Here is a 13688-nt window from a genome sequence, read left to right as displayed (position 1 = left end):
AGAGCAGTACGTGTCTCGGCTAATCTATCATTGAGATAATGTTAGGCATGGATGAAGAGAAAAACGTCTTAATAAGGTCAATGTTTTAATAATGACTTTAAAAACAAAGAACAAAACCCACGGGTCTGAGTGCTGACACAATCATTTTAGCATATAAAAGAACCAAACTCTTATGTTTCCTAAAAAGTTAAGACTATTTGTTGCATCAGTGCGGTAACCCCCCTAGTCTCCACCAAAAGTCAATCTATGCCGTTGTCCCCGCCAGCCCTGTGAAGCGAGAGCGTAAGCTTGGCCGCACGCACGTTAACATGACCTGAATAGTTTTTTTTTACGCTCAAATCCTATTTTTTGGCGATACACGCCTGAACGCCAGGTTGATGGCCTATAATAAGGTACTGAAAACATACTGTATATTAATCGTATTGCGACCTGGTAGTCATTATTCCAAACCTCATCAGTTAAGGCCGACTATAGTTCACTACATGTTCGGGTTTGAACGGTTTATCATTGTAATTTAAACTTTGATCATATTTTTATTTTATTTTATGACCTACTGATGAAATAGTTTTCTCCTTTATTGCGATTCATTTCATCAGTGTTGGTGATAAGGAACACTCACTCAAGAAAAACTGCTCACAGCACAGAAAGTTTGGCTGCTGCTTTGTTGTTTGACACCCACCATAGACAGACACACACAAAGAAACCCAGGACCTTTAGGGTCAGTCCATCAATCCAGGTATCAGTTAATACCAGTGTCTAGAAATTGAAAGACTGATTTGCAGAGTGTGTGGACACTTCCCAGATATTGATTTATTGAGTTCCCGCTTTACTGTACATTCAGAGGATGGAGCAGAGTGAAGGGAAGAAGGGTCTGGGTAAGTCCAAGAAGATAGAATGAACAGTAAAAAAAGGAGAATGTTAGGAGTGTGTGTGCAAAGAGCAGAGCTTGGGTGGAGGTGCAAACGCTTAAAGATGGTCTTTAAGAATATCTCCACGGTGTCATTGGATTGACAATTAAGAAAAAAATAAAGAATTGGGTTTGAATTGTGGTATTGAGCTGTGTTCCAGTACAGCATCGATCTGTGGGGTAGCCAGAAGCAGTTGTGTCACAAGATTCTATTCTGATGAAATAATTTTAATGTCGGTTGTCAGCATCTGTTTAAACTTTTTAAATCTGTTATAGTATAGTAGATTTTATTTGGACATGGACATGACAATGTCATTGGAAGAACCAGATGCATTGTTTACAGTGTGTTAGCATAAATGCTAGTTTACAACACCTGTCCACAGGAGGCTTTTTAAAAACAACAAAATAAACTAAACAAGACAGAAACAAGATCAAATACTGATAAAAAACTGATAATTAAAAGAGTAAAAATGCATTTATACAATAGAGTACAGAGCAGCAGCCTCCAGGTAAGATGTAAACCACTGCAGAGCTTCTGATGACATTTTGAACTGTTTTAACTTGTTCATTAGAGTACTGTGGTTTACCGTGTCAAAGGCCTTTTTTAGGTCTAGGAACACTGCCCCAACAACATTTCCTTTATCCATTGAAGCTTTTATGTTTTCAAGCAAATAACAATTAGCTGTTTCAGTTGAGTATTTCTGTCTAAACCCAAACTGCTGTTACAATCAACTTATACACTCTTTTTTTATTATTGTCAGATTGTTTGTTATGATATCTAAAACAGTATTCTCCGAATATCGGAGACTTGCTCACTTGACATTTGCTACGTTTTAGCACATTATTTGTTTCCTCAAATTGCATTGCTCTCCATAAAAACAGCTTCTCAAATGACTTTATGTTTTAGGATCTGGAAGTCAGAGCAGGTGTATTTCTCTCCAACAATCTCTTTAGTCCTCTCCTTCCCACTCTACTTATCATTCCTTAAAGACCTACTTCACCGGTGGAAATATGAAGGTGTATTGAACTCTGAGATCCTATGTAGTATAAATGTGCAAACATTTTGGAAATCGGGTAATCCTAGCCTCAGAAAAGGCAGAAAGAGTGTTTTATGGTCTCACTGTCTAACCCTACATTTAATGTAGGGTAAGGATTAACAGGAAGGCTTGGCCAAGGGAAGACTAAGGGAAGAAAGACCTCATTCATTATATTATAATAGTGATTTTATAATGATAGAACACCGGTTCCGTATGGGTGAAGTATTCCTTTAACCTTCTTCACTTCTTGCCTGATCCCTTTATCTTCTCCCCTAACCTCTCATCCCTTTCTCTGGTCATGACCAACCATCTCCTGAACTTCCTTTTCGTTCCTTACGTTTTGCCTTATATCTCACTCTATTATTATATAGACTAGGCCACAGAATAAAGATATTGACCAGATGTTTGCATCAAATAAAATACAATGGGATTGTTCAAGGGGCAGCTATACTTGTTCTCACAGCTAAGGTTAGAATATAGATTGGACAAAATACAGATCAGCTGCAAGAGAAGTAAGTTACAATATGCATGTATTGATGGTTTACAGAAAAAGTTGAAACTTGAAAAAGGAAACATGCTACTTATCCACATCCATTATATATTCATTTCATTTCATTTCATTTATTGTTTATTTAGCAGGGACAGTGCACAATATACAATTGAGCCAGATTATAGCCACATGGCTAATTTTCGTCTGTAGTCCCTGGACAGGAATTGGTGTTAAGCTAAAAACGAAAAGGATTAAAATGAATAATAATACAAGAATTTGATAATACAATTAAAAGGTGCCCAATGTGCAAATATAGGCTCACAATATTGCATGACCAAAAAGGCATATCTAGTTAAAAGAATACACCAAAACAAGATGTATAATAAAGTAAACATAAAACACCAAACATGAGATAAATGACTAAAAAATGTACACTGCACATGAGAGTGGAAAGCAATGCTATGGCCTTGAAGCGAATACTAGAAAGAAAATGTTTTTCTCTTAACAATTCAAACCGTGTGGCCATTGCCATTGCCCTTAATATTGGACATATTTGCTGAATGGTTCCAAGTGTAGAAAACCTCATTTCAGGAAAGGAGTATGTGGAAAAACAGAAAAACAACTAGAACAGAATGAAGATAGCAGGTTCCCAACAACTGTGAAAGAAATAATATCGCCGGTATCTAAGTAACACCACTAAGATAAGAGTACACACAGGCTGATCAGGCATTGCTCATCCCATGAACATTACTGAGGAACCAAATAAACAATATAGTGTATAAACAAACAACTTCAGCCTTATCATGTGGCCGACTCCACTATGTTACTTTTATTATTTTCGTGCCACTTCTGCTCTGAAGAATAGTATACTGTGGTGTGAGACGGGTGGTGTGTACAGAGTGGATATTTCTGTATTCCCCAATCATATTGGATTGACTTGCAGGCTGCTGGAAGTGACAGGTTGTCATGTCGGCTGTCTATAACTAAAATTGCATGACCCCTGTTAGCATGGTTTGAAGATTTACAAAGAGCAATATAAGCATACAAGTTTCATTATTTTACAGGTACAGTGTAATTGGCTGCCATAACAACTTTAATGTATGTGTTGTCAAAGACTGGAAACAGATGCAGATCTTAAACAGCTTCTTGAGTTATTTTAGATGAGTTCAAATAACCTGGAACAAGGGGGCGCCCTTAGCTCAGTTGGTAGGGCGTCCCCCCCATGGGCCTCGGCCAGCAGCGGACCCGGGTTCGATTCCAGCCCGCGGTCATTCTCTGCATGTGACTCCCCTCTCTGCCCCATTTCAACTCTGTCTCTACACTATCAATAAAGCATATAAAAATGCCAAAAAACATATCTTTAAAATAACCTGGAACAACTAAACAGTGGGTAACACTTATCAATAAGGGTACATTAATTAACTGTTACTTAATGGTTTTAAATAACCGTGAATAACTTCTTAGCTCATGCTTAGTATGCCTTAGTTAATAGTTAATATGTCTTAACTAAGCATTGCCTAACCCTTATTAGTTAATGCTTAACTGAACATTAACTAATCATTAATAACTAAGCAATACAAGTTACGCAATGCTTAATACACATTAACTATGCATTAACTAACAGTCAATTAAAGGTGAATTAAGCGATTTATTTATGTTAATATAGTTGTTAAATCCCTCTTAATTCATACAGTGATCACTTTTATAGTGTGCACGTTTCATTAAGCCGATCTCTCAGTCACTCGCCCTGCATGTAATCCCACTACTGATAACCAATCAGAACAGAGAACGCTGCAAACCGGCACCCGTCTCACTGCCGTTGCACGCGCAGAGCGACAGATGGGTGAATGTGTATGTGCCTACAATGGCAGAGCAGGTAAAAATCCTTCTCAATGTTTGTTTTGATGGTTTTTATCATGTTTTATCACACACATGGATCTGAGATGATGCTAGATAACTCGCTGCTTGAAGACCGCAGTGCATTAATGTGGTGACGTGGGGACGAGGGAAGGGACTGCTAACTGCAGTTACTGACAAGAAGTTAGCTAAACCATTCCGCTTACTGAACCTTTAATGTACCCTTATTGTAAAGTGTTACCAAAGAGTTTGTGTGCTTTCACTCATGATTGGCTCTGATTCTCTATCTGTATCTTTGTATCTTCTCTCACCAGCTGAGGTGTGGAGAGAGGCTGGAGGAAGACTGACCTCTCTGTTGGTTCAGCCCATTTCCACTGTCCTGGCAAAGATGTTACTGTCCTCTCCATCCGCCGGACAGGGAGACTCCTGCGTACCTCTAGCTATGCCTCCAAACACAGGTACAATACACAACATACAGTGTGACAGTGCTGCTGTTATGTATTTTATCAATCGTAACAACTTTGTTACGATTGATAAGACGGCTTGCATTTGAAAACACATATCCTGAAACAAGCACTAATAAACAGTGCCCGTTATGATGCCCGTGTTAACGTGCATAGGGATGTAGTGTCGCATCCCTACAGCTGAATGAGAGTCACACATCGGAACACCAATCCTCCCTTTTAATGGCCCGTGGCAATATTATTCTACTGCTTTTAGCAAACAGATACAAGGGTGGTATTTCTTAAACATTTTCCATCCGTTTTTTGGCGGTTGGTTCAGTTAATAGTACAACAACTTCTCGTTATTTCTGCTTTGCTACTTGGCTCCGGAGTCGGCGGTTCAGAAGGTACTATTTGCAGTGGAAAACGACCCGTGCTGCTACCAAAACCGAGTTGAGCTGAGTCGAGTTGAGTCGATTAGAGCTACATGTGAGGTGGAAAAGCGCCATGTGTTACAATTTGTGCCATACTTACCTGCAGTCTCTTAAGCAAGTCATTCAGTTCAAGTTATAGCATGATGATAAAGAGTGCTCTTACCTTAACAACAAAGTAGGACACAACGGTAGAGATGGTGGGTACCGTAGATGTAGTAACAGCCACCACTAGTGTTTCTACTAACACCCTCCTGTCCGGTGCCGGGGATCCAACCAGAGACCTCATGGTAACTGGTCGGCCCCTCTTTCCTCTAGGCCATCGTACCACCTTAGCAACTTGAATCCAAAGTGTTTTTGTAATGAGGTCTAAGAGCCCATGTCTTTTGACCCTCAAAAGTTGATGAAGCCAGATCAAGGGGGCATAAAGGTAAGGAGGCATGTAGAGATAGCATTGTGTCTGTGTGTTATAGGCAGCTGTAATTGTCGCCTACAAGCTGGTCAGTGACTATAGCATCTTGCTCTCACTCGATTATTTCAAGTATCTCCTAACAGTCCCATCTAAAAAAAAGAGAAGATATCCACAAAAAGATTAGTATGCATCAAGGCTTTATATATACGTATAGACTTGCTCTCCAATCCGTCTTTTTATGACATTCTCTTTTTTATTGTAGTTGTATGCACTCCCTGTTCTTGTTATTTTGTGCTGCTTAATTACTTAAACTTTGTTTAACTGCGGTACGGTTTTGATTGCCTTGAAATGTAACTTGGCTCTTGGGTGTGAGTCATAGTCAGGTCACAGAAAAGACAATGAATAGAGAATCATAAAATCCTTGTGAAAAAGAAATGACATTGCGTAAAAAACCAAATATTATTACAAAAATATACACCAGAGGAGACAAATTAGAATTGCAGCAGTGTCATTACTAGCAAAGCAACCTCTGTCACATGGAAAGGGAATGCTGCTTTAAAGCAATCCACATACATACATATTAAAGCAGAAAAAGTCTAAAGATAAAAAGAAATAAAGAAATAAAAACTGTATTGCCAAAAGTTTCATTTCCTTTGCTGGGAAGAGATGAACACATGATAAGAAGCAGCTGGGATATTTGCCCATCACTCAAACAGGAGGGTGCTACTAGACACAGAGGTTGCGTTCCGAATCGCATATACTTTCTACTATGTAGTATGTAGAAAGAAGATTTAGGATGTCCCGATTCTTGTGGCCAGATTTAGGATGGTTAGAAGTACCCGGATGTCCTACTTCATGCGGCCAAGATTGTTAGTGTTGAAAACTGCATCCTATTTGGGCGATTCTGACCCACAATCCAATGCGCACGTGAAGTGACGTCACATCGACGAAGCCTCCATATGAAAACAAACGGAGATGCGACGGATATAAAAGCAAGAGGCAAGATCAAGGCGCAATGTTATGATGAAATAAGAGAGTAAAGTATGTCCCAATAGTATGCCTACTGCATCCTAACTAGATTATTTTTATCGTCGGATGTAGTATGTAGAATAGAAAAAAGAAAGAGTATGAGATTCGGAACGCAACCAGAGAAAGAAACAGGAATAGACTGTCATTCATAGAATATGAATGTCAAAGAAGTGAAATAACTGCTGAAGGAAAGACTTGTTTTCTCACTCACTGGTATTTAACTGCCCAGGTTTTCAGCTTGACTGCTGTGATTTCAATAGGAGGTAGGAATTCACAGTGGTTTTATGGTTCTCAAAACATAAAAGATGATGTCTAAACAAGATTAAGATTGTACAGCCATGATATGGGATCCTATAGGCTGGAATGCAAAATTGGAATGAAAGAATAAAATGTGTTTTTTTTCCTCCTGACTTAATCAAAGCCAGTTGATGCAACTCATTTCTCTTACGTCTTACTCAATAAGACCTGAGACACACATGTTGGTGTATACTTACTCAACTATTAAGTATTCACAAAGCCATTACATGTGTCTCATACTGTGGGTCAATGTTTTTTTTATTTTGTATTTTTTTGCCATACTGTCATATGTCTATGGTATGCTGCAGTTTTGGCCACCAGGGTTAATAGCCCTGGCATATTGCGGTGTGTGTGTGTGTGTGTGTGTGTGTGTGTTTAAATAGAGTATGTGTATGTGTGAACAGAGAGAGAGAGAGAACGGATAGAGTATCACAGGGTAATTCCTGCTTCTGTAAATCCCCTCTTATCTCCTCATCATCACCGCATTGCTCGACCACACTGCCACCTTCTGCTCCCTAACAGCCTTATTCAGAGTCTTCACCACTCTCCTCCTCCCTCAGTCCTAACGCAGCAGCTTTTCTGGGGGGGGGGGGGGGGGGGAATGCCAGCATCATCTCTTGTAGCCAGCATGTTTCCCCTATTGTATGTGTGTGTGTGCGGTCTGTCCATTTCCATTTATTCCCCCATAAATCCAAGCAGCTGGTCACCGACCGGAACAGCGCTTTCTGTAGCTTCCCCCATGTTGCACAGATAACACACACACACACCAAACACACACCAAGCACACGCACGCACACACACACGCACACACACACACACACACACACACACACACACACACACACACACACACACACTCACAGAGGCATCACTGTTATGCACCCATTGCTTCCTGAGTGACAATCAGTGATGCACCTCCCAAAAGCCAGTGACCAAAGACATGAGTACAATTGATCCTCGGTGCAAGAGGCCTGATTGTGCATGTGTGTTCTTGCCGAGGGATCATTGTCAATTGTGGGCTTTAAGGCGAGACACTGCAGGTGAACAGGGTAAAGAAATGATCTTATTTAATGAAACTTTGGCTTTAGATGAATTACATTAAATCTAGTATGTTAGTACTCCAACTTTTTTCCATAAATGTTTGAATAAATATGCAAGTTAAGCAATATAATATATTATTATGAATACATTTGCGTCTCTTTAAAAAAACAATAATGTAGACGTTGGTTAAAGCCAGAGTTAACATCTTTCTCATTTTGACAACATTGTCCAAATCTTTTATAGATAAGATATCGGATCAAACCTTATCCTTAACCTAAATCAGAAAATACAGCTCTTAAAAATGTATTTTTTGCATGTTTTTAATGTTTTAAGTCAGACAGTTAATATGCAATGAACAAATCCTTCTGTAATAACTTTCAGAATAGTGCTAAGAATGATCATGGAAAGTTGATGCTAGCGATTAAAAAATTTAGATTTCTGGTACAGAATATTGAAAAGAAATATTGTTGAGATAATGTCAGTGAAAGATGGTAAAGGAGAAATATACAGACGCAAACAGACAAGGTTTAGTCCAATAAACACCTACATGTACATTTTGGACCTTGTATTCTTACTAGTATGAAATAAGGCATGTTATGGAAGGAAAATAGCAAATAAATCTCAATCTTTTTTGAAAAAAAACTAGGTTTATAAATACCTTGTCTCACCTTGCCCATAGTGTTAGTCTGATTTCAGAAAATGACAGTCGAAAAGGATTCTTATTTTTCCGATTGTGTTAATTAAGTATCTTTTTAGAACACTTTTGGCCACTTCTAGGTTTGTTCAAGCTTATCTAAGTTGTGCGTATCAGTGGATATCTTGTGTGCGTCACAGGATGGGAAATGTGTGTCAGAAGCCATTCAGGCTCTAACAAGTAACATTTGAGTGTGAGTGTGTGTGTGTGTGTGTGTGCGTGTGTGTGTGTGTGTCTGTGTTCATTCTGTGTGCTCTGAGCTTTAGTCTAATAGCTCTGCAAAGTGGGCTTCGTTTTCAAGTGTTTCCATTACAACAAATCATTTCTAAAAATGGATAAAATGGGCTCGGAGTAAAAGGGACAAAAGGGAAGACAAAAAAAGCCAGCGTGAGAGAGATGTAATCTGCCTTCCCATCGATTGGCTACACCTCTGACCACTCCTGGGATCCCACTCTCATTTGTTTCCATCTCTCTGCCTCATTTCATTTTTTCCCCTCTTCTTTTAATACCCTTTTCTCCTTATTTTTCTCTCTCTTAATTCACATTCAATTAAGGCTGGCTGTATTTGGCTGGCCGTGTGTTAATTGCTCAGGGGCCCTCTGTGGAAACCACCAGACCTTAACGAGAAGACTTTGATTTTATTTTTTATCCCTAAACAGCGATGTTCAGTTGTGAATATTGGATATTTTTTAAAGAGTCTTGCGGCGGGAATCCTGCATACTTTAAATTCATTTTATAATCATCCCACACACATTGTTAGTGGAAAGGCTGTACGGTATGGTCTAAAATGTATATCACGGTATTATTTGAAGCATATAATCTTTTTTTTTTTTAAGATATTTTTTGGGCATTTTTATGCTTTATTGATAGTGCAGAGAGACAGAGGTGAAATGGGGCAGAGAGGGGAGTGACATGCAGAGAACGACCACGGGTGGGAATCGAACCCGGGTCTGCTGCTGGGCCCGGCCCGGGAGGAGGACGCCTTACCAACTGAGCTAAAGGCGCCCCCAGAATCTTTAAATGAATGCTTGTGAAGGGGTAAAATAATTGCTATTAATGTAGGCCTATACTCTTGTATTAACAGGACATCTTACATTGCTTGTAAAATAAATACAATGTATGTTAACAAGTAGAGCACAGTAACACAACATAGAATAAATGATCCAAATTGGTCAAGATGTTTTTGACTAATCAAAAACTAAAAAGTGTTACACTTGCCCCCGGTCTACCCTACAGAGGGATTAAAACAACATGTATTGTGCAATCTGCAATGTTCTGCTATGTGGATGGGTAGGGGAGGGAGTCATCATGGCTTTGTTTTTTATATGTAAAGCACATGTATATGTATGCTTAGCCTGGTGCTACCAGACCATCGTACTTCATTTCATTTGTACAGAAGGTCTGGAACTGCTCTATTTGGCAAACGTTCACTCACTTAGAGGCGGGTGTCTGTTGAAGTTTAAAACTATTGGATCTGCCCAGCGCCACTCTGGATCAGCCAACCAATCGCATAACGTTTGGTCGCAGCATTCAACTGAAACTTGAGCGCGACTTCGATGTCATCGTTCTCAGCCGTTCGCTGATTGGACGGTCGAAAATTTTCCTTAGCTCAAACACGTGAATTCACCTCAGCACCAGACTGACTACTGAAGGGAAAATGACATTTGGGCGGAAGTAGGTAGGCGGGTGGAGCCAGGCTACTCTATGCTTACTTTCTGTGTATGAAAATTACTCTACAATGATTAGTTTGATTTGATTATGACTCACTGGGAATGTTGATGATGCTCTGGTGGCTGCCTTTTCTTTTACGATCGTTTTCTGGTTATATCATCTCTAACTTTCATTTCAGTTTAAGCTCCTTGTGTGGTGTTTATTTTTTTAATAAAAACTTGCAGACATGAAAACCATGCACTCACAGAACAGCAATGCATTTATTTTAGTGAATGACACGGGATCTAGCAGCATTGTCATGGATGTATTGGGCACGTGGAGGCTGACGGTGACGCAGCGGCCGCCTGCATTCATTGTGTGGTACTGTAGTGCTCCTCACTGCTTTATAACTGCTATACTGGTGTCACGGTAAAGTTAAAATCCATATCGTAGTGTACCTTCTATATAGTTTATACCTTACACCCCTAGTGGAAAGCTCATCTTGTGGCAATCCAAAATGATATGCAAAAATCATGAATACTCTATAGCAACATCTGAAAATGTAATACTAGTCACTGCTAACACACTAGCAAAGAATAACCACTTATTACGTACACCATAAGAGACACCTTACCAGCTATTTAGCATCCATCTGCCTAACAGCAGCGTTTTGAAAATGGTTTGTGGTTGCTAATGTGTGTGCAACCAGTTAGCGGCACAAACCTCCAGGAACCCTGACAAAGCAAGCACATCTTCCGATTTGGTGTTGTATTTTGAGTCTTGAGTATGGCTGTACTCTTTCAGTCTTGTATGTGTATTTGCTCACCTAGTTAACATACCTTGGCCGCGTTTCCCAGATTCGATCGTTCTTTGGGACCAAAGAAGGGTCGAAAGAAGGGTTCGCTTAAGAAGGAGCGCTAAGATACGGGTGTTTCCCAGATGGCTTCTTAAGTCCCTTCTTTGGAGAAGCCGTAAAATGAAGCGAAATAAGCTCTTTAGTGGGAGCTGTCCACCGCGGTCGTGCTGAAACTGAATAAATCGATTCCAGGCGAATCGATCACCCATCTCTTTATCGGCGCATAAGACACACACAGCGCCCCGTGGTCTCCCCCACACAGGTGGAATTAGGCTACGCATGTATCGTGTGTGTGGGGGAGTGTGTCGGTGCGGTTGTGTGTGGCAACAAGTGTATCAAAGTAGTAATCAAGCCCATTAGCGCATATATACCCCGTGGATATAGGCACACACATGTGATGTGAGAATGGAAGAAAGCGGCAGCAAAAGAAACAAGCGGGCACCGTCGTTTACCGCGGAGGAGATGGGCGTCTTAGTGGACGAGGTCTGGCAGCACCAGGGAGTTTTATTCGGGGGAACAAGGGGCAAAAAGAACAGGCAGGCCATAGCCGAAAAGATGTCCCCATCCAGCCCATGTGGCCTGCGTGACTGGCGCGCTGTGAGGAAGAAGTGGCAGGAGTTCCAGAACCAAACAAAAAGGAAGAGTGCGAAGGTTTCACTAATCAACCTCCCTTCGTTGCAGGTGATGCAGACACCCAGTAAAGACAGCGCGGAGTAACCCCTCCCCCATATGGTTTCAATAAACAATTTGTAATTTATCTAAGCGTAGGTTAATGACGTGTGCGTATTGTGCGCCCTTTCAACAGCATTCCAGTGCCAGACTTTCAGGTAAAGCACCCGGGCACTGCAGCAATAATCATAGTGTGCAGGACGTTACATGTTGCCTACATCTGCTGGTTCTGTTTATTTATTTCAGCCTTCAGGCCTGACAGTTGATATTGGTGGTGTGGTGGTTGTGGGTTTATGGTTTAGTGACCAGTGCTTGGTTACTGGTGGTGAAGACGTAGGGGCTGAGGTTGTTGGACCTCAGAAGAGGTTGATATGTTCCTAAAAACGCAGCGCAGCCAGGGGCTGCATCTCCGGGCTGAAGGCAAAATTGCAGCGGGTTGCTCTGGATGTATGGAGACACCAGAGTGATCAGCCGTTGGATCTCCGCACAGGGCAGCCGGTACTTTGCCTGGACGGCCCGGTCTGATAGCACGTCCAGTGGGGAGAAGTGCCGACGCACGTATGCATTTATGTAAACCGTCTGGCTTCGCGCACGGCGAGGCTGTTGTTCGCAGCGAGAATGTGTTGTATTGCAGCCATGGTTTCTCACACGCGCGGACTTTGGCAACGCCTTTATAGCAGGTGGAGCCGCTCTGGATGAGGTTCAGCTGAGTTCAATTAAATCTGTTTCTTTGATATCTGTGAAATGCCAACGGGTTGTTGATGTTATATGTGTAGTGCTATAAACTCATGTGTGTGGAAAACGTAAACGTCTAATTCATTAAAACATTTTATTTCTCTACTATTAGTCTATGTTTCTTGCGCCAGTGGTCCGCATTGAGCATTGTTTTATTATTTTGAAAAGTGGAGGAAATAAATTTCCCTGACGCGGCAAGATCATTTGGTCGCTAAGAAGGTTGTAAGAGTGGGTCGGCTCCATCTTACAGTTCCGTCTTAGTGAAAGAGCTTCTTTCGCTAAGAACGAATCTGGGAAACGCATTCTTCTTTCACAGCATTCTTAAGAGCGCTCCAAAGAAGTACTTAGCCCAAAGAGGCTCTTAACGAATCTGGGAAACGCGGCCCTTGTGTGTTTCCTTTATGCCTGTGGCCATGTATATGTTGTGTTTGAATGTGTCGGGGTGTGTGTGTGTGTGTCTTCAAGAGCTAGTCCACCTCTTATCTTTTTAAATTGATTCATTCTCTGAACACAACCTGTCCTCACCAGCTCAGGTTCTATTTGATTGGCCTGTCAGTTGACCAGACAATTACCAATCTAGTCTGTCTCCTCTAAGGTGTGTAGCGCACCGCTGTTTACCCCTGGCAAGGCTGACCAATCGCGCAAACACACACACACACACACACACACACACCTTTTTACACTTACACACACTTTTCTGCTACTCCCAACTCTATGTTCATGCATTGTCATGCTTCTTATCTTGACTTGAAGTGAAGCCAGAAGCATCACTAAAGTGTGTGTTGACGAAAAAAGTATGGGGAGGTGTGAGTCCATACACTACTGTGCAAGTTAACTCATCTAGATCTACAACTCTTTTTTTAAATATTATTGTTGGTTTATATATAACGCTGTTTTGATAATAACACAAGTAGCCAAATGTTCTCACAGGTCCAAAGAAAACGCCTTCCAGAAAATTGGACACTATTGTATGGTGCACAAATTGTACAATATAGTATTTGCATTTCCCTTAATTGGAACTGATGTGTCCAGCCCAAACCATGTCATGTACATTTGGAAATACAGTTGGTACATTTTTGGTGTATTTTAGTCATGTTTTTTTTCAATCTATTTTAACACTGATACTATGTTTCACCTTAA

General features: G+C 40.8%; 1 protein-coding gene across 1 annotated transcript in view; it reads left to right on the top strand.

Annotated features, from left to right (window-relative positions):
• The window catches only part of naaladl2 (N-acetylated alpha-linked acidic dipeptidase like 2), a gene marked incomplete at both ends in the record, with an annotated part of 343065 nt that overhangs the window by 150872 nt on the left and 178505 nt on the right, over positions 1 to 13688 (top strand). Inside the window, one exon of the mRNA XM_080032883.1 lies at positions 4606 to 4749. Coding sequence (XP_079889009.1) covers positions 4606 to 4749 — 144 coding nt within the window. The remainder of the gene's footprint in view (positions 1 to 4605; positions 4750 to 13688) is intronic.

This window comes from Ammodytes marinus (assembly GCF_949987685.1).
Source record: "Ammodytes marinus genome assembly, chromosome: 8".
NCBI classification, from domain to species: Eukaryota; Metazoa; Chordata; class Actinopteri; order Uranoscopiformes; family Ammodytidae; genus Ammodytes; species Ammodytes marinus.
Note: the sequence above shows the minus strand (reverse complement) of the source record. Positions and strands in the feature narration are given on the sequence as shown.